Source organism: Elaeis guineensis, chromosome 13 (assembly GCF_000442705.2).
Source record: "Elaeis guineensis isolate ETL-2024a chromosome 13, EG11, whole genome shotgun sequence".
NCBI classification, from domain to species: domain Eukaryota; kingdom Viridiplantae; phylum Streptophyta; class Magnoliopsida; order Arecales; family Arecaceae; genus Elaeis; species Elaeis guineensis.
The window spans coordinates 22,980,905-23,001,515 of NC_026005.2; the positions used below are offsets into that span (position 1 = coordinate 22,980,905).

The 20,611-nt window shown below is 37.5% G+C and overlaps 1 protein-coding gene across 3 annotated transcripts; it reads right to left on the reverse strand.

The window, feature by feature from the left end:
* Positions 1-1,182: 1,182 nt before the first annotated feature.
* LOC105056238 (uncharacterized) lies at positions 1,183-17,095 on the reverse strand. 3 transcript variants are annotated; one of them, XM_073247345.1, is made up of 7 exons: positions 16,911-17,095; positions 6,816-7,153; positions 5,703-5,784; positions 3,167-3,301; positions 2,895-3,070; positions 2,627-2,778; positions 1,183-2,536 (listed from the first exon to the last, which is right to left on the reverse strand). In XM_073247345.1, exons 2-7 carry the CDS (start codon positions 7,031-7,033, stop codon positions 1,518-1,520), a joined length of 1,782 nt encoding a protein of 593 aa, XP_073103446.1. In that variant the 5' UTR covers positions 7,034-7,153; positions 16,911-17,095; the 3' UTR covers positions 1,183-1,517. The 3 variants fall into 3 exon arrangements, with proteins under 3 accessions (XP_073103446.1, XP_073103447.1, XP_029123724.1); XM_073247346.1 differs by lacking the exon at positions 16,911-17,095 and adding an exon at positions 10,837-12,321; XM_029267891.2 differs by lacking the exons at positions 6,816-7,153; positions 16,911-17,095 and adding an exon at positions 3,658-3,725 and having other exon boundaries at positions 5,703-5,766.
* Positions 17,096-20,611: the final 3,516 nt, after the last annotated feature.

Here is a 20,611-nt window from a genome sequence, read left to right on the forward strand (position 1 = left end):
TGCTGGGGCCTGGGAGCCATTTGGGAGTCGGGAATCAGAAAAATGACGTTTGGTTTACCAACAAAAAAAAAATTCGAGAGCCTAGAGCGATCGCCCAGTTCGATCTGCCCCAGGACTGGCCCTGCGCATCTCAAAGCTTCAAAGGCATCACGATGGAAAAAGGATGGGGAGTCGGAGAGTCGGGAGTTGTGGCCGATGGATTTTAGAAAAGGATGCGGATCCACGGATGCAAATGAAAATCCGAGACAAGAGATGAATAAGATTCCTATAATATGGATATTCGGATTCGTATCCAAAAAATATCAAAAATCCAAATCCACATCTGTATCCAGCTATTTTTAAGGCTAAATATTCGGATCCAGATACCGAACAATGTGCATCCAAATCCAGACTAATTCGAATGTGGATGCGAATACGGTTGGAGTTTATCCAACCCATTTTCAGCCCTAGGGCCGGACCTCAGGCACTATATTGGGCCGGAAGCAGGCCTCAATCCAGACTCGACCTGGGATCAGATCCGGGCTGGAAAACTAGTCAAGCCCGGCCGAAACACATACAGGGCCTAATTTGAAGTCTCAACCCAACCCAAAATTTGGTCAAGGTTAAGCAGTAACCCAGCCCGATGAGATCTCAGACCGGCCCAAGCCCACTTCCCGCCCTTAGCTCCTGTGTGCATAATGAGCTACCAAGCCTACCATACCTGTTCATGCACCTCACTGTATGATCAAGGGCTGGTGGTGCACTGTATGATCAAATGGTCCTACGAGTGTCACAGTTAAGACTAGTTCCTTTGGCTAATTCTGGCATCCAACAAAAGTCCTGCAGACAAACCCATTCAAGCAGCAGAGGGATCCAAATACAACGTTGCTCGACCCTTCTTCCGGGCATCAAGGATCAATGCATCAAAAATAAATGAATGAATAAACAAGTAAAAATCTTCCAGATGGATCACAGACAAAATGCTTAGCTTCCACACTAAAAGAAAGCATGATTACTCTTCTTCTCTCATAAATTCTCCTGTCATATGTACCCTTCCACTGATGGCCAAATCACAGTAAGAGCCCTCCTTGTACTTTCCAATTGAACAAATTGTGCTCTCGATCAGAACATAATAACTACATGACATCCGAATAATCAAATAAAAGTAAACTTGTTCCAAACACATAAGCTTCACTAAAGATATCCCTAGAAAAAAAATTATTGGTTAAACCAAACATTGTGTAGGTTTACAGAACCTGATAACAGTAACATCCAGTCAAACTGGGTTGAAAAACTTAAAAATGAACATACAGGATACAGGAATGTATAACTGCAGCAAATGAACGAATATAATGATAAGTAGATTGGGGCAAATTAAAAAGGAAAAAAATGTCAGACTTCTCCGGTATGTTGTATAAGATTATGAGAAATGAACCCCCTACTGTGACCTACATACGAGCAGGTCAGATGATAATGTCCACACATGATGGAACACCAGACAGCCTATGGTCTATGGTAGCAGCTGTCACTTAATTGCATCATGTCAAACTTTGTTTATTTGCAGCAGATTCAGCTCCAAGCTCTATACCAGTTTCCAGCTCCTTCACAATCCAGGCATCTTCACTGGAGTCATCTACAGCTGCCGTCCACTTATTACTTTCTTTCTCCTTCTTCCTTCTCTTCATCATAGCCTTGATCCTGTCTACATCTATCCCAATTTCCAGGTCCTTCTCTATCCAGGCATCATTGCTGGAGTCATCCACAGCCACCACACACTTATTACTTCCTCTCTCCATCTTCCTTCTCTTTATCTTTGCCTTGATTCTATCAATGTCTGTTTTACCAAGCCCATTGACAACATGGTGGGACTCTGTAATTGCTTGGTCCAAGTCTTTCCCTGATGTCTCACCATCCTTAGCAACACTACTTTGGCCTTCAGATTCTCTTCGCTGGCATTGAAGCTCCATGTCTATTTTACCAAGTTCTTGAACATCATGGTGTGGCTCTATCCTTGCCTGGTCCAATTCCTTCCCTGATCTCTCACCATCCTTAGCAACACTAATGGGGTCCGAGTCTCTGCCTGATGTTTCACCATCCTTAGCAACACTACTAAAACTTTCAGTTTCTCTTGGCTGGCATTGCAGCTCTATGTCTGTTTCAATAAGCCCATTGACAACATGGTGTGGCTCCAGCCTTGCTTGATCCAAGTCCATCCCTGATGTCTCACCATCCTTAGAAACACCAATTAGGCTTTCAGATTCCCTCATCTGGCATTGCAGCTCTGTTCTCCCATCCACACATGAGCATTCTCCATATGCACTCGAGCATTTGGTGATCGTGCAATTGATGGAACCCACAGTCCTATGCCCGCCAACCTCTCTTTCAAAGTCATGGCTTGAGCTGCTTCTGCATGAATCAGGGATGGTCAAAACAGAGTCTGGACTGCTGGAGATCTCTTTCTTTGCTGCCAGTGGGGTATGGATCGGCTTGTCAAGTGCACGGGTTACCATGGGTCTGCTCTTGTAACCCAGTAGCTGTGTCATCTGCTGTATAACCTCTGCAAGCAATTTGATCATACAGGGCACTCGATAAGACTATAAGGATTGTAAAATCACAAGCTAGTTGGCACTAGCAGATGATAACTGACCTTCTAACTGTTGTGGGGCGACATCAAACTCATGCCACCAAACATGACCCCTTTCAGATGCAAGTCTGATATTGTGAAGCTTAGCAGCAAGGAAGAGAGAACCAGCTGAAATATAATGGGGCTTATATTGCAGGCACAATGTAGTCTGAAGCCTACACAATACCAATATGACAAATATAAGATTTCTGAATGAGAGACTAACAGATTCTGAACTGAAGGGGCAGCTCAGAAAAGATAAGCAGAGGTATAGGACGAGCAGATGGTGTACCAATCATTCACAAAGTTCCATGCTACTTGTCTCACGTCCTTATGAGTGATACCCAGTTTCTTTAGAGCATCAAGAAGTGGTTTGTAGGGGTGCTGAATATTGAAATCAAACCGAATTGTTGAGAGTAGCAGCCTCTCCCCAAGTAAAATTAGTGCCTTCTGCTTCTCAAAAACTTCCTGTCAATTAAAATAAAAGAAATGAAAGGTGAATCACAGAGGTTATATTGAATGTGCGCTTGAACATTGCTGAAAAATAAGAAATTTGCGAGATACCTTCTGATGAATTTTCTGAGCAGCAGCAGGATCCTTTCTGTACATAGTCTCATATGCTACTATGACAACCTTGTCCAATCCACGTGGTGTTTCCTCGACCTTGGAAGCAAGAAACATACAAACCGCTGCAATGGTCTGCCAAAGAAGTCAACTTTTAGACTCAGAAAGAAACAAGATAGAACCAGTAAATAACTCATGTACATCGATTTGCATCACCAATGTTTCCTAAACCATGTTAAGCACCCTTAATCTAGCTATAAAGGGAAAAAAAGTTAATGCGAATGCAATGAACATAGTATAATTGAAGTGCAAGATGCAAAAACTTCTAGCCTAATATCAGCACATCAGAGCTCTTGGGTGTCACCATGCTAGAACCATAAAGGTAGAGCAGAAGAAAACCCAAACTATAGCAGGGTCAATACGGTTCTCACAAATCCCCCAAATAAAATAGAAAATTGTATTACAAGGTGATGGATATGTTTAGCACTTACTGAATGGTGGATTACTAAAAGGATGGAGTCATCAAATTTGTCATATTCGCTCTAAAATCGCAACAAATCTGGCATCCCAATTCAAATGGCAAAGGAACTTGAGCTCAGTGCAACACAGTGGATATAAAGTAGCAAATATATTTTTCTCAGATCGCCATACGCTGCAAATCTTTCACAAACAGACTGTGCCCTGGACTAACCCAAAACTTGGTATGTAGTCATGAAAAAGGGTCAATGTCTGACAGACAAAAAAAAAACAAAATAGCAAAGCCTGATGAACACCTCGACATATTTGAATGAATACTACAGCTACAGAATATCGGACTCCTGGTGATAAAAAGAATTACCTGTAGATTCATAATATCAATATATATATATGATGAAGAGCTATTTAATCATCCTAAAGCAAGCAAATGCAATCACTAAGTTTTGATATTTATCGATGACATTGTTCAATTAGTTGATACTATTAGAAGATAATTATAGAGGGTATTAACTTTTTTAAATAAATACATAGAAAAGTAACGTAGTTAAAAAAGTTAGTGACAGGATGCTGCATATTAAACCCAGAGGATCTGCACTATCCACAGAAAAAACTTATACCACTTGAAGTTTTTCAGACTGACCAATTGTTGCTCAGATTGCTTCTATCAGCAATTTCATGAGCATATTTTCCTCAGTGAAACCATAATGCAGAGAAACTGGATATTACCCCACAGACGAGGAGTTATAAAAGCAAAGATTTGGATATAGCCAATATGACATGAAAACAATAAAATTAATGTGATCATATCCTAAGTGTTAAATTAACAACCATGATGCAAGCTAATTCCTTTGTGCCATTCTCAATTATAATTAAATCTTATCAATGACCATAAAAAATAAATGAGCTTCATCACACTACTAATTTACCACAAAAAATAAGAAAAAATTCATATCAGAATGAGGTAGAGTATTCATGAAAATTTTGTTTTTCAGGAATTGTCAAGCAAACCATTCATGATGGTTCTTAAATTAAAAAAAAAAAGGGAAACATAGAGCACTAAAATACATTAACACCCAAACTCCAGTTTTTGCATCAACAGATGCTAAATAACCAAAAGCCTAAACTATCCAATAACCTCAGTTAAGCATTTACTTTAAAATAGTAGTTATTCTTTAAAAAAAATCTTACTTTTGTCTTATAATTAGTGCCCCATAGATGAACGCTGTTATCTATATCAAATTTTGTTTTCTTCCTCTTCACGTTGATTATTTCCATGTTTAGAGGATACTTGGGAACTTGCACCCTAGTTGTAAGGGTTTATCTACATAGCCAACAAGATAGCTTTCCCTGTTCCCTACCCACCAATTTGTCTTCTAGGTTTCACAGCAGATCCTTCTCACACGAAAAGTTGCCTTGGCCAAGTTGTTCACATGAATCATAACGTATGATATCAGGCTGACAATCAACAGTAAAATGCCAATAAATTTTGATGGATAGTGGTTCAATCCATAAATATGAATCCAATGTAATGAGATAAGTTGCCATTGGTTGAGTTACAAGAAACAACTCATACCATCTACATGCAACAACATAATTTATAGCAAATATAACTCAGAGAGGGAGGCCATTCTTTTCTAGTCTTCATAACCATCACATGTCCCACAAACAATAAGGATTATGCTAAAATACAAAACCTTCTACCAAGGCAGATGACAATTCCACCACACAATCGTTAAATATGAGTTCCCTAAAGAAAAGATACCGGATTTAGTAAATGTACTTCCAAGGTAATATTAAACTGTTCATACAGCCAGTTCCAGCAAACTCAATAGAACTAAATACCACAAGTAAAATTTGTTCTTTTTGTATTCAACACAAAAAATATGAAATTATACATCAAGAAACAGACATACATCAACCTTGGATTAAGGGAAAAGTGTAAAGCTTTTCAATCAGAATTTCTAGAAGCACCGAGATAAATGGCAGAGGAGCTAGGCAGAGGAAGCGGAGGGTGGAAAACTCGCACACAAGATCAAGTATCTAATCTACCATTTCTTACCTGCCATTCATTCTTTGCATGTGACTGGTGGAGATAAAAGCGATGGCAAAACATGATTGCTGTTGCAATTGTGATCTGTGGTCTGCAAGATAAGAGAATTATCAACTTTCACCTAAACATTATGAAGTAACATAACCAATTATAAAAGAAATACAAATTATAACTAGAAACGACACTAGGACAGCCATACAACATAACTAAACCAAGCCTATAAGACCATAACAATTTCCAGAAGCTAAGGGACTTTGGCAAACAAGGTTGACATAAACAAGTAACTGAGTCTTGGGGAATGAAGTATACAGCATAATCGCCACTTCAGAGATAGGTGCACAAAGTGAAATGCAAAGCATAAACGAGGAATAAGGGACAGAAAATGCACCAAGTGTAGAAAAATAGCACTTTGTTAACAAGTGCACATGAAACACATGGAAAATAAACCGCAGGCAAACCAGTTTATTGATTTTCTGCATACTCCTTCCAATTAAAAGTGTTTTCCTCAAAAAAACCATAAAATAAGTTTCTCAAACACTGCATATGCTTGGTAAGCAAGAAAATTGTTTCTCCATAACATTACCATAGTAAATTATATAAAAAAATCACTAAAAGTGTTACTTAAATATGTTAAAGGTATAAAAGCAACCCTAATATAACTTTGCATGGTAGACAAAGATCTAACTAGCATGATAGTGAAAACAAAAATTAGCATGTCCATGACAAACTGTTATTCAAAATGGTAAATGCTCTAATTGATGTCCAGATGCATTAAGCATGTCCTTCAGGAAAATTGTTTCTCCATAACATTACCATAATAAAAATTATCTAAAAGATCTGCAAAATTGTTACTTAAGCATGCTTAAAGGTATAAAGCAACCTTAATATCAATTTGCACATTAGACAAGATCAAACTAGCATGCTAGTTAAAAAATAAAAAAAATTAAAAAAAGCTTGTCAATGACAAACTGTTATTCAACATCATCAAAGTTCTAACTAATGTACACATGCATTATGCATGCCCTTGCAGTCATGGATAAAATTATGCAGATTTCAGTAATTTTTTCCCAATATCATGCTCTTACTGATTATATATAATCACAACAGAAAATAGATACATACAGTCCTAGTCTCATGCCAACATCCCGGAGGAATGAACAATATAACATCCGCAGTTGTGACTCCTTCCTTGTGTCAATTCCATCTCTCCGTGAGGGGGAGTTATTCTCAATCTCTTCTCTACTGAAATACCAGCTAGATTTAAGCTTATCTGCAGCATCGTGCTCTCTATCTTTGGTTATTCCAAGCTGAAATAGGGCTGCTGAAGGCTCCTCTACCATTTTCACATTTACCTTCCAATATGAAATACCGCAGTTAAACAGCACTTTCAAAGTGTTAGACTCTTCCACATGAATGGATGACAAGATTTCACTCACTTCCTGACAGAACCAACCAATTTCCTGCAAATCAATATAAATGCTCTGTGAGAGAGAAAGGCATGGCACTGCATGATAACCAGAACTATAAGCATGATGCTGTCAAAAAATTTAGAAAAAAAGGGGAATCACAACATATAGCAACAGCAAAGGTCAATCACTTATTCTCAAAACATTGCAAGCAAAGTGAACTAAAAGTTCAAGTGAAATTTACAGGTCGATAGCTCTATCATAAATGATTCACCATAACATTTGCATTTTCAGTTAATAAGTTCCTAGTCATGAGATGTGTACTTTCTTTTTATGCATAAGTATGTTGCAGTTCCATTAGAAAAGGTAAGAATAGCCAAATGATTTGCAGGCCATGATGAATCAACTACTGGTGTAGAATCAATCTAAAGCAATAGATCTACACCACTATGGTTCTGAAATTTATTTCAGATCTGAGACATAATCAGAAACGAGGATAAGTTTACAGCTTTTACTTTCTCTTGTGCAGTCCAGGTTGAAATGATCAATCAAGCATGTTTCACAACCCAAAACTGATACACAGCATTCTAAAGATACAAGACATCTGGATTTGTTTTCTCTGAAATCATAATCAAATTAAAGTAGCAAAACACTTTTAAAACCTGAAAACATCTCCCAAACATTCTAAACTTGAATTTCAAGCAATAATGAACTCTCTCCTCATCTTCCCTAAAAGAAAATGGAAAGAAATTAAAAAAAAAATCAAGAGTCGCAGTTGAAGAGGGAAGGGAATGGAAGACATCAATTAATTAGAGATTTCTCTCTCTTTGGCCATTCCTGGAACAAAAAAGTTGCCAAACCATACACTCACATCCAAAATTTAAACATTGGTGGGACCACATAAATGCAAACACCCCATTAAGGATTTTCCCATAAGGTGCTGATATTGACAGGTCAGGTTTTCTCTTTTTTTGTTTTTTTCCAAATCATAATTTATTTGGCACATGCACTGCTTATTATACACTTATAGCAAAAGAAAGTCCGAATGTTCTTTTATCTCCCTAAGTTTCCTTTTCCCCCGTACTTCCACCCACTAATGCTTCATTTTGTTCGATCTCTATTGCCCTCTTCTGCCCTCCCTCTTTTCTCCCATTTTCTAAAGTCTTGCCACCATCCTTTCCCCCTAGAAGTATCACATTGGCCCTAGCCTACTTGCCTTCCTCCATCATCATTCCTCTTTCGCTGAACCTCCCCAACCCCATCCTCCACTCACTTCCACCTCAACCACCCTCTATAGCAGTCCACCACCACTTGGCTTCCACCATCAGCCCCTATCCTTGGTCTCCTTCCTCCCATGTCAACTTTAACTCAATCTTGTTCCATCACAACCACACCTCCAACGGGTCTACTTCTCCACCACAACCCCACCACCTCCTGAAGTCCACCCCTTTCCCTAGGGCCTAGTGACCTACTTCTCCGATCACCACATATCTTTTGTCCTAATCCTCAACCACAGTCACACCTCTACCAAATCTACAGCTCCTCCACCATAATTCACCTCCAACAGGCATCCTACCCTTCACCACTTGTTGCCCTAATTGTCACCTCTCCTGTACCTATCTTGTTTACCACAGGAATCGATGGTGATTGGAATTGGGGAGATGAGCGAGGGCAAGAGTGAAGCTGGGAATTGCTAGCAATCTGAGCCTTCACTACCTTGATCCAGTGACAAAATGCACCTGGTACACCATGATCCCCTTGGTTTGGTCTTTGTGATTTACCTCTACCCTTTAGGATATGTAGCTTGAGACACCTTGCCACCACACACTACTTAGTGCAAGTCATCACCCTGTTGGAGGGCATTGTAAAGGTGGGTGCGGACACCATCCATGGCCAAGTCAAACAGGGTGTTATGCCCTCCTTAGTGTGCAAGCACTTCGGCAAACTCAAAGAACCCTCTAGTGGCAGCATGCTGAAGCAAACTTCATTTTCAAGTCCCAGTCCAAATGGGATTGCTATCCCAAAGGAGTGGAATGTCGGACAACATCTAGATTGGCAGTGGCCTTGTTAAAGGGTTGGTTAAGGGCAAAGCAAATATGGACGGCAACACTCAGTATTAAGAATCATGCCAACAATCTCAACATTGTTGAAGGCAACGGTGAGGTAGAGGGCCAGGCAATGCAAAAAAAGGCAATGCACTCTTCTTAATAGAGAAAAGCTTCAAAACTCAAATGGGTGCATCATTGGCAATTTAAGGACCTTCTAGTTACATCATCAATTAACCAAACAACCCCAACCATTTTAAGGGAAGGACAACAAAGAGCATTTCAAGGATACGAAAAAAGATTTTAAATGCCCTTTTGCCCTTAAGGGCATGATAGGCAATGCACATACAAATAAGGTTACAACACTGGATATATCAAGACTTTATATATATATATATGTGTGTGTGTGTGTGTGTGTGTGTCTATATATATATAAAGTTGAAAGGGGGATGCAGGAAGAAATCCAATATTAACCTATGAATTGCCCACTTTCTCAAGTAAGTTGGAAATCTAACACAATATACCCCCAAAGGGGAGGTGAGATTCTCTTCGTCCATCATGCAAAAATATGTTACAGTTATGTGGCAACCCACTCATTCTCTTCATATGCTGGTTGGCTGCCCTTTAATAGACTTAATAAATATAACTTGACATATGGAATTGTAAAGACTCTAAAGACCAAGAAAACGTCTAATCTCAATCTTGATCAACCAAATAACCAAGATTGACAAAAAAAAAAAAACCCCTTAAAAATTAAACCTAAACCCCTATCAAATTGCAAACACAGCAGATTAGACTAAAATTACAGCAAATACACTTGAGAATTTATCCTCTTTCACCATGATCTTCACTTTCGTGCTAATAAGCTTTGATCATCTAACTCATGCGTGAAGCACTCAATTTTGCCAAAATAAACTTACTGAGAACTTTCGTAGAAAGTAAATCAAGCATAGTCACCATGGTCAAGATATGTAATTCCCACCACTATAGCCACAACTAACAGACAATGCATTTTGCAAGATTGTGAGAAACTTAAAATAAGATGAAGGAAGAAAATAATTAACCATAAAATCATAAAAGGCAGATTAAAAAATGTTATTAACCATCATACATGTATAAAAAGCCAATACATGTTATTTTTACAAACAGAATCTGATAAATGGATGAACATTTATGACCATCCCCAACAGTGTCCTTTCTTATAAGCAAACAGCAGCAGACAATTTTTTACATAACAAATTGTTAGGATATTCTATTCCTAACAACGGCTTCTCCACTTCAAGGGAGAGAAGCACCTCCAGGAATAACAAAATAAAAAAAAAAAGTTATGCTATTGTCAATATTTAATGCAAAAAATAAGAAATTACAACTCCATATTGCTTTTATAATGACCAAACACCCCGATTTATATTAGCAAGATCTTTTGAACCTATCCATGAATACATCTACATTCGTTTCTTACTAAAAGGATAAGAGATTTTTATAAATAAGAAAAAGAATCATCCTTGTAATCTACCAGGATTTGATTATATCAGCCATTCTTCTAAATTTGCCTAGATTTGATGATATCGGTCATATTTGATCATATCTTCAAGATTTATTTTTACCAACTTGTACCAACCTTCTAAATTGATTTAAATCTAAGCATAATGTCAAATTTCTTTGTTTCCTTGGTCATCCTTTGATATGTACCTATGCTACAATACCGTCGGATACTGTATAAGTTGTAACAGTCTCCCCTCCTTCAGTTTCACGTTGTGCCCAATGTGCAATGTGAGAGAATCAAAATGCCAAGTGATCGTGATCCTTCCATGTGGCTTCTTCACGAGTTTCATTACTCCACCTGACAAGTACTTTAGTGTGAAGTCGCCCATTGACTTGTTTGCTTCGACGTTGAAGAATTTCCATAAGAATATGGGGCCGATCCTCAATCAGTTTCGATAGCAAGGACGATTGAACATTTGATTTTTCATGGTATGGCTTCAGTTTAGATACATGAAAGACATCATGAATTCATGCCCCAATGGATAGCTCAAGGCGATATGCTGCTGGCCAATCTTTTTCAACACTTTGAATGGGCCATAAAAATAGGGAGAGAGAGAGAGCTTAGAATAGATCAAAGGGCACACTATCGTTTGTCGGTATTTGGAAAGTTGAAGGAGAACCAAATCACCAACTTGGAACTCTCTTTCCTTGTGCAACCGGTCATAAACTTGCTTCATCCGATTTTGGACTGCAAGAAGATGCTTCTTTAGTGCCTTCAACTGATCATCTCTCTCCACCAAATCTATCTCAAGGAGGCTGTCGCCTGCTGTCACCTTGATATAAGATGGAATGTTTGGCGGAGGGTGGCCATATAGAGCTTCAAAAGATGTGGTCCCAATAATGAAATGATAGAAAGTGTTGTATGACCACTCTGCACATGGTAAAAACTTAGTCCAGGACTTTGGCTCATCAATGGTGTAGCATCGCAAGTATGTTTTTGACCCATGATTAAGAACTTCAAACTGCCCATCGGACTGAGGATGATATAACGTTGCCATGCAAAGCTTAGTTCCCGACAGTGCAAAGAACTCTTTCCAAAAAGAGACGGTAAATGTTCGATCTCGATCTCTTACAATGGAACTTGGCATACCATGGAGCTTAGCAACATTCTCCACAAAGGCTTTAGCGACTTGCTTGGCAGTGACAGGATGCGTTAGAGGAATAAAGTGGGCATACTTCGTGAGACCAACAATGACAACAAGAATAACAGTCTTCCGCTGCTCTTCGGCAATCCTTCAATGTAGTCCATGGCTATGTCCTCCCAAACTCGATCAGGGATTGGTGGGGTTTGAAGTAGACCCGAGGAGTACCACTTCATACTTCATCTTTTGGCATATCTCACACTTAACCACAAATCTGGTAATGTCCTTCCACATGTTGGGCCAATGGAAGCTCACCTGTATGCATCGGTGTGTCTTTAGATTACCTCCATGGCCCACCATAGGATCTTCATGAAAATGCGCCATGATAGTCTTCTTAAATGATGAATTTGGGTTCAGGTATATGCAGTCCTTAAAGTAGAGGAAGGGTGGCTGCCAAACATGGTCGGGCATAGATGTTGGATTTGCCTCCAATTTTTCTTTGATGTGGGCAATCTCAAGATCATCCAAATAGATAGCTGCAATGTCATAAAAAAAAAAAAAAAAGTAGAAAGAACCAAAAGTTCACCCTCTTGGGGAACCCCTGAGAGTGCATCAACAGCTGAATTTGCACATCTTTTTTATATTGAATTTCGTAGTCATACCTAACAATTTAGAAAGCCACCTATGCTGGGCTGGAGTTGCAATTCTCTACTCCAAAATGTATTTGAGAGGATGGTGATCTGTACGAATAATGAACTTCCATCCAAGTGTATAAGACTGCCACTTTTGGACTATTGATACCAAAGCAAGGAGTTCCTTCTCATGTGGATAGGTGTAGATTTCGCCCATGTAATGCTTTGATGAAGAAGGCAATCAGGTGCTCGTATTGCATAAGTACAACCCCGACCCAAAGTCTGATGCATCAAATTTCACGTCAAAAGACTCATCACAGTTAGGTAGAGCCAAAACTGGTGTGGTAGCCATGGCTAACTTCAACTTCTCGAAGACTTTTGTGGTTGCCTCTGTCCAATGAAAAGACTCAAAAGAGTCCTTCAAAAAGTTAATTAATAGTGCCAGAATTTGTCCATAGCTCTGTACCAAGCGTCTGTAATAACCAGTGAGACCAAGGAAACCATGAAGTGCTCGCACAGTAGTAGGCAAAGGCCAATCAATCATTGCCTGTATTTTCTCTAAATCGAAATAATATGCCCTAAATATGAAATGATGGTCATACCAAAGGAACATTTGCTCTCTTTTAGGTACAACTGATTGTCGCTAAGGATATGTAAGACATGTCGCAGGTGCTCCAGGTGTTCCTCCTAAGACTTGCTATGCACCAATATGTCATCAAAGAATACCAAGGCGTACCGTCGCAGCAAGGGTCTGAAGATGTTGTTCATGAGACCTTGAAAAGTAGATGGAGCATTGGTCAAGCAAATGGCATGACCAAAAACTCGGTGCCCATCATGTGTTCGAAAGGCCATCTTCTCAATGTCAGTGGGTATACTCTGATTTGATGGTAGCCTGATCTGAGATCCAATTTTGAGAACTAGCAAGTATCCGCCAACTCATCTAGACGAAAATCTTGGCCTGCATGCTGTCCTAAACATTCGATACGGCTGTGATGCTGCAACTCTTTAGGTAGAATCCTGTCAAGAGATTTGTGGTGGGCCAGAATATTGGTAGTATGCATCGAAGGTAAATCTTGGGCAAAATTAGTCCCTTTCTATTTAGGATCTATACCCAGACTGGCCACCCCCATAGAAAAATAGTTGACCCCAAAGGTGTAGTATAAGAGACGTATAAGTCCCAAACATCATGGACAGCACAGGAACATAGTTGCAGGGCTGATATAATGATGATTGGTGCTGATCCGAATAACGATTGACCCCAAAAGTGTGATTGGAACCTCCTTGAAGGCAGTCGGTTGTAGATTGGCGAGCTGCTCGCTATCTGATAGCATGATAATGTGAGTGAATCTCTCCAATGACCTCAACGGACAAGTTAAAATGGCTGATTATTTGGGATACCACCGTAGTGGTTTTCCTCCCTATATGAGGGCCGAGCATTTATGAGGAGTTCACCTCCCTTCATTCGGTAAACACCAAAGGGGGTATGGTATTCTCAACTCGTTGGACCCTACTTGTCACATTTCGGATTAGGATAAGAGAACTAAGAAAATCTGGCACCATTATCCTATATAGGAGCACCAGAGTGTGTTGATGGATACTCTCCTCTTCTTCGATAGGAAACCTTTTTTTGCGAATGGTCTCTTCGATATGGTGCATGAACTCCATTAGGATTGGTATCACTTTTGTTTGGTTGGTTTGGCTCGCTATAAAAATTCGAAACATCTCCTCAAGCAACGACTACTCTGAGGGTTGATCACCATGACAAGTTGTCTCTGTCGAGTTCTCGATCGTCATAAAGGATTCGATTGATGCACTCATCAATAAAGATTGCCGGAGTTAGTTTTCCGACAACGGAACCAATTTGTTAGGATGTTTCGCTCCTAACGATGGTTTCTTCGCTTCAAGAAAGAAACACCACCAAGAACAACAAAATAGAAAGAAAAATTATGCTATTGCTGGTATTTAATGTAAAAAATAAAAAATTACAACTCCAGATTGCTTTTATAATGACCAGGCACCCCTATATATATTAGTAAGATCCTTCGAACCTACTTATGAATGCATCTACATTCGTTTCTTACTAAAAGCATAAGAGATTTTTATAAATAAGGAAAAGAATCATCTTTGTAATCTACCAGGATTTGATTATATCAGCCATCCTTTCAAATACGTCTAAATTTGATGATATCAGTCATATTTCATCATATCTTCATGATTTATTTTACCAACTTGTACCAGCTTTCTAAATTGGTTTAAATCCAAACCTGATATCAAATCCCTTTGCTCCCTTAATCAGCCTTTAACATATGCCTATGCTGTAGTACCATTGGGTACTATATTAGTTGTAACATAAATGTAAAATCCACCAATCCATAAAGAATTAGTATAGCTAAAATAACATGAAAAAGCCAATACATCTCACAAATAGATGAATATTCAAGGCCAACAATTATGGCTTGCCGTTTCCCAGGAACAAACAATACCAGACAAATTTTTTACATGGATGCATGTAAAAATCACTCATCCATTAAGAATGCATAAAGCTGCAAGTGTATTACACCAAATGGCACATGGGGACTAATACATCCATACATAACACAAATGCCAATGAAGTTATCACTATGCCATCAGCCACAATTGCCAAGTGGATGATTTAGCATTGGACAAAGCTCCACAACAAAATTATACACTTGTGTGCATGTGTATCAACAAACGTTTACTTCAACCATGAACATAAATTGTGCTTCACTATACACAATGCATGCAACATTCAGTACTTGGATTGTACATAATTCTCATCAAATAACCAACAATTTTGAATCTCCAATTACCTGTACGAACTAGACTTGTTTGTTTGCTGGTATGTCCTACAGTTTAGATATCTAGAAAACCAGGATCTCTGAGTATAGAACAAAACTTTAATAATGTGAGTTGTGAAATTTAAATAAAACTCAGTTAAATATCTAACAGGTTCAACAATTCATGAAAAATCACTACAGTCTTCACCGACTGCTCCACACACATGCTCAGCTTGTATAACCAGCTTATTGAGTTTGTTAAGTATAATATGAAGCAACACATTGATACACAGTCATCCAAATGGTAGTTCAAGAAGTCATGAATAATAATTATGCCAATGAAACCTGGACTTCTTTTGCACCAAACAAGCATCAGCACTGCAACGTGTGGATGGGTTGATAGCAAGCCAGCAAGAAAATAAATCCCCATATTGCATAATGTCAATAAAACTATGAAAACCATTTATTGTCAAATGAGTATGGCTTATAGTAAGGCTGAGCACGGGTCGCGTTCAGTCGGATTGAAAGAAAAATTTCATCTGATTGAACCCAATCAGATTAAAGAAAATTCCATCCGCTATCGACCGTTTGTCATGTATAAATCATTTGAAACCGAAGTGAACAGTTTGTAACGGGTTCAGGTGGATTGTACCGGTTTGGGCTTCAATGTCGACCCAATATTGATTGTAAATCCAATATTAGCCCACTTAAACTTATTTACTTTTTTTTTATCAATTTAATGCCAAAAAGACCTAAATCTTATAAGTTACAAATTTTGAACTTATTTTTGAACCTATACAAAATAAAATAAAAAAATAAAAGATTTACTCATCTGAAAGTAACTACATATGAAAGTTTTACTTTAGAATTATCTCAAATTGATATGCTTTCGTCAACAATTCAACATTAATATTCCCATCAATCCAAATAGGTGATGCGGGGTTTTTTAGAATGAAGTATTGAAATCTAAACGATGCTGTCCCAAAATGAAAGTGAGTTCGTGAAATACTACATCAGATGAGTTCAGTTTCATACAGTTTAAGTGTAGAAATCAAATCCGACCGTAAATAACCGATTTTTTACAAACCCCAATCCGATTCCACCCGATCTATATTTTTCAACCGTCTGAAACTGATGTTTATTGAGTCAGATTGGGTGGGTTTCTTCGGATTTCGGTTATTTGCTCAGCCCTAGCTTATAGAACTACAAGTACTTATGCAAGAAGCAAAGGTCATGATACCAAACCAAAATCAGAGGCACTTCATTACACAACGCTATGTTCCTTTCATGACAGATTTTTAACAAACGCATGACCCTAAAGATAAAGTAACAAATACCCATCAACCAGATGAGCCCCTGTCCATAACCACAAGAGCCCTAACTCAGCTCCAACCAGCATAAAACGAAAACATAGTGATATAACAATCGAGATCTGAATTCACAAAACAAGAGAATCTTGGAAGAAAAATCCAGAGATTTTCATGAGATTTCAGCTTTTTTTGAACCAGAGCAAACAGAAGATAGGATCAAACCACCGTAAAATTGCACAATTTCAGGATAAAAAAGGGAAGATTTGATGGATTGGCATGAAGAAAGGAAGACATCTTCCCTGATATTCATATATGAAACAAGAAATCACCACCTTCAAGAACAAGAGAATTGCGGAGCTAAAGGATAAGATTCATGCCAGAAAATTCGGAAGGTGTTACCTTCGGAGATCGGTGGGAGTTGTCGCCTTTGAAGCGGGAGGCACACGGGGATCAAAGAGGGGAGAGAGAACCCTAGAACAAGAACGAGAACGATAAGGAAAAAAGGGTCTCTTTTGCGCCAACGAACCTTCAGATTTTTTTTTTCGTTTTATTCACACGAACCCCTTACCTACTGTGTAATTACGAACAATTTTTTTACTTTTATATTAATATCATGTCGCGGCGAGAGGGGAAGTGTCATAAAAGAACACTGATTTGCAATAATACAGGGAGTAATACGTAAAACTGTTGGTTTCGCGTTTTTTAACTTCCCCAGAAAGTCTCATGAAAGTTTATTACAGAATTATAGAATAATAATATACATAAATCCGTTATGTCGGCAGAGACGTTGCCGACATTACCTTAACTTGACGAGACACTTTTATATGTAACCCTCGTAGGACGTCAACATTTCCAAAAAGGCTTTTTTGGACAGAAAAAATAAATAAATAAAAAATATATATATATACACACACACACATATATCGGCACACCGTTAGCAGACTTCAGCTCAAACACATGTTTACACTTTCAGAGATAACCTCCAGTGAAAGATAAATACTACTTTAACCTTTTGTGTAGGGCTTTCTGAGGGCGTCGGTGTTGACCATATGTACCACGTGACTAAAAACAAAACAAACGTCACGCATTTGGTTGATTGGAATATTCTTGGTTCATGAAACGTAGGCACCAGAGTTCTGCAAGCGTGGAATATTAAAAGATGTGTTTGCACCCACTTTAACAAACACTTTACTCTACACCCTCTAACGTACAACACCTTTTTTTTTTTTTGTTTATATTTCGCTATGGCCCCGTGAATTTGTGGATTAGGGTGTCGTCACACCTGGTGCTCTTAAGTGCAATCCTCGAGCAAAAAGGATTTTGGAGCTCCTGGACTCCAATCGGCCCTGGTCGGGGCCTGGCCCAGTGTACACTTGCTTGCAGGGCCTTGGCACAAATTCACGGGCTCTCGGATTAGTCGATTCACCAAATTGGGTAGCTATTTATGAACGAAGGGAAATTCTTTATGCACCACATCTAGAAAAAATATATCATTTCATCTGATTGAGCTATATAGCCACTACTTTCTAATATATATTTAATATCGATAGTTTTATTTTTTTATTTAAAATTTTGAATGACGAAAATACTCCTCCTTTTATGAAAAAATTATGACATCCTATGCCTATATTATGATATACTATGCTCGAATTATGATTTCCTATACAGGATGTCATAATTTTTCTCTTAAAAATCATAAAGAGAGAAGAACATTTTCGTCATTAAAAATTTATGAAATTTTTAAATAACAAAAATATCTCTCCTTTTTTTATGATATCTTATGAAAAAATTATGACATCCTATGCAGAAAATTATAATTTGAGCATAGAATATCATAATATGATCATAAGATATCATAATTTTTTTAGAAAAAAATATATATTTTTGTCATTCAAAATTTAAAATAAAAAAGTGGAACTGTATATATTAAATATGCGTTGGAAATGATAGCTACATGGCCCAATCTGGTAGGGCAATATATTTTTTTTTACACCAAGTGTGGTGTACAAAGAATTTCTCTAAGGATGGAAATGATTTCAACTGAGTCAGAATATGCACGTAATAATGGAATTGGAAATCCTGTCACCCTTTATTTCCCTTTTAGGGTGGATGGGAGTTCGCTTTTCTTTTCCCTTTTATTTTCTTTTGAGAGGGGGATGAAATCTAAATCCATCAAAATTAGAGGTGGTAATTGGGTCAGGACAGATCAAATATGAATCGAATCAATATAGATTGGATCAAAAAATAATTATTTCAAATCTGACTTATTTATTAAACTAATCAAAAATTTATATCTGAATCCGACCTGTTTATTAAATAAATAATTTGATATGACCCATTTAGCCCATTATTAAACAGGTCAAATTAGGTTAAATGAGTTAAACAAGTTAAACAGGTCAGATTAAATGGATCAGAAATAGATTAAGCAAGTTTTAAATAGGTTAGACAAGTCTTACATAGGTTAAAAAGGTTAAATGGATTATCTGACTCAACCTGATCTGAATATTAAATGGATTAAATAAATTAAATATTTGAAATCTAAATTCGATTTAAATATTAAATGGATTAAACAGATCAATCTGTTTATAATCCAAATCTATTTAGCATAAACCTAAACATATCTATGGTAGGTCGAATATAAGTCGAGTTGATGGGTTGGATCATATTTTATCGGTCCTAATTAAAATTTATGATCTCAAAAATAAATAAAAAGAAAAGAGAGGAGAAGTTTGAAATTGAAGAAAAAAAAGTGTAATGAATTTTTTTTATTTTTCTCCTAAATAAAAGTATCTTTATGTCATTTATTTCATGTTGCTCAATTAAACAAAAATGAAATCTGATATATATAATATATAAATAGATAAAAAAAATAAAGGTGCATGCCAAGCTAAGCTTAATTCAATGGTTTTGATTGTGAGTGACGTCCTCTTGAAAAATTCGATCTATACATTGTCACACCCTGATCTAATAGCCCGAGTCAAGCATGCGACAGATGGTTGTACATCCTTAGAAGTTAAATCCCCTCAAACATGCAAGGACTACCTTTCATCAAAATATAATGATCTCAATTCAACTAAGACAGTGGTAAAAGTAAATTCTCTAACATCTTTATTTAATAGAAATATAAAGCCTCTAGAATTGATAAGAAATAAAATAAAAATCCAATGAAATTCAAAATAATTTTTAAAATATAATCATTTGAATATAGCTAAGCAAATAACTTTCTAAATCCTATCCTCCTCACTGATCAGTCTCCAACCCCATAGGATCTTCTAGATCTGAAAAAATAGAAAAAAAATGAGCTTTATGGGCTCAGTAAGTTACCAATATGTCTAAGGGATCAAGCATAATTAATTTTTTAAAATATAATAATTTAATAATATTATGTACTATCAATATAAATTTTTTTTCAAAATATGCCATGCACATTTGTAAAAGTCTAAAATTTCTCTCTTAATTTTTGGTGACTACGGTCAGGATCAGTCCCGTGACAAGGTTCGAAAGAGACAACCCTTGAATAATAAATACGTGATGTATCAATGTGTGCTAGCGATCAGCCCCGACTGAGTAGGTCCGAAAAAAATTAGCTCTGATTCCCACGATCATGATTAGCTTCATGACAAAGCAAAAAAATTAGTTCAGAAATGCATACACATGACTCATCAATGGATGCCAGTGATTAGCCCTGATTGTCTTGGTCCGAAAGAACTAGCTTTGCCAGTGATCAGTTCCAACTGGCTAGATCTGAAAAAAATATATTTTTGACATGTGGCCTATTGGGAATAGTATCCCAAAGCCAATCGTCAGCCTGTTGATGGTTGTGCTCATTTTTGTATATGTACATGAATTATGAATTAATAAAAATTATTTTAATATTTTTCATCATAAAATATTTCATCTTCTAATGAACTCCTATGTTGTGGTGAAGTCCTTAGGACTATTTAGACTCGACAAAGGAGGATTTGTTGTTTAGTCCTTAAATATGTTCGCGACCAAATGATACGTTGTTACCAAGGACGACAACGTTTATCAAGCATAGGTCGTTGTGTGCCATATAGGTTGGTTGTCCTCTTAACCAATGAGTGTGGAGACACTGGTAT

Bases quoted from the DNA above. Each gene is read 5' to 3' on its own strand.
- LOC105056238 (XM_073247345.1), bottom strand. From the start codon at position 7,033: ATGGTAGAGGAGCCTTCAGCAGCCCTATTTCAGCTTGGAATAACCAAA. The intron at 5,785-6,815 runs GTATGTATCTAT...CTTATCTTGCAG, and splicing joins GTTGGCATGAGACTAGGACT to ACCACAGATCACAATTGCAA. The intron at 2,537-2,626 runs GTCAGTTATCAT...AATTGCTTGCAG, and splicing joins CGCCCCACAACAGTTAGAAG to AGGTTATACAGCAGATGACA.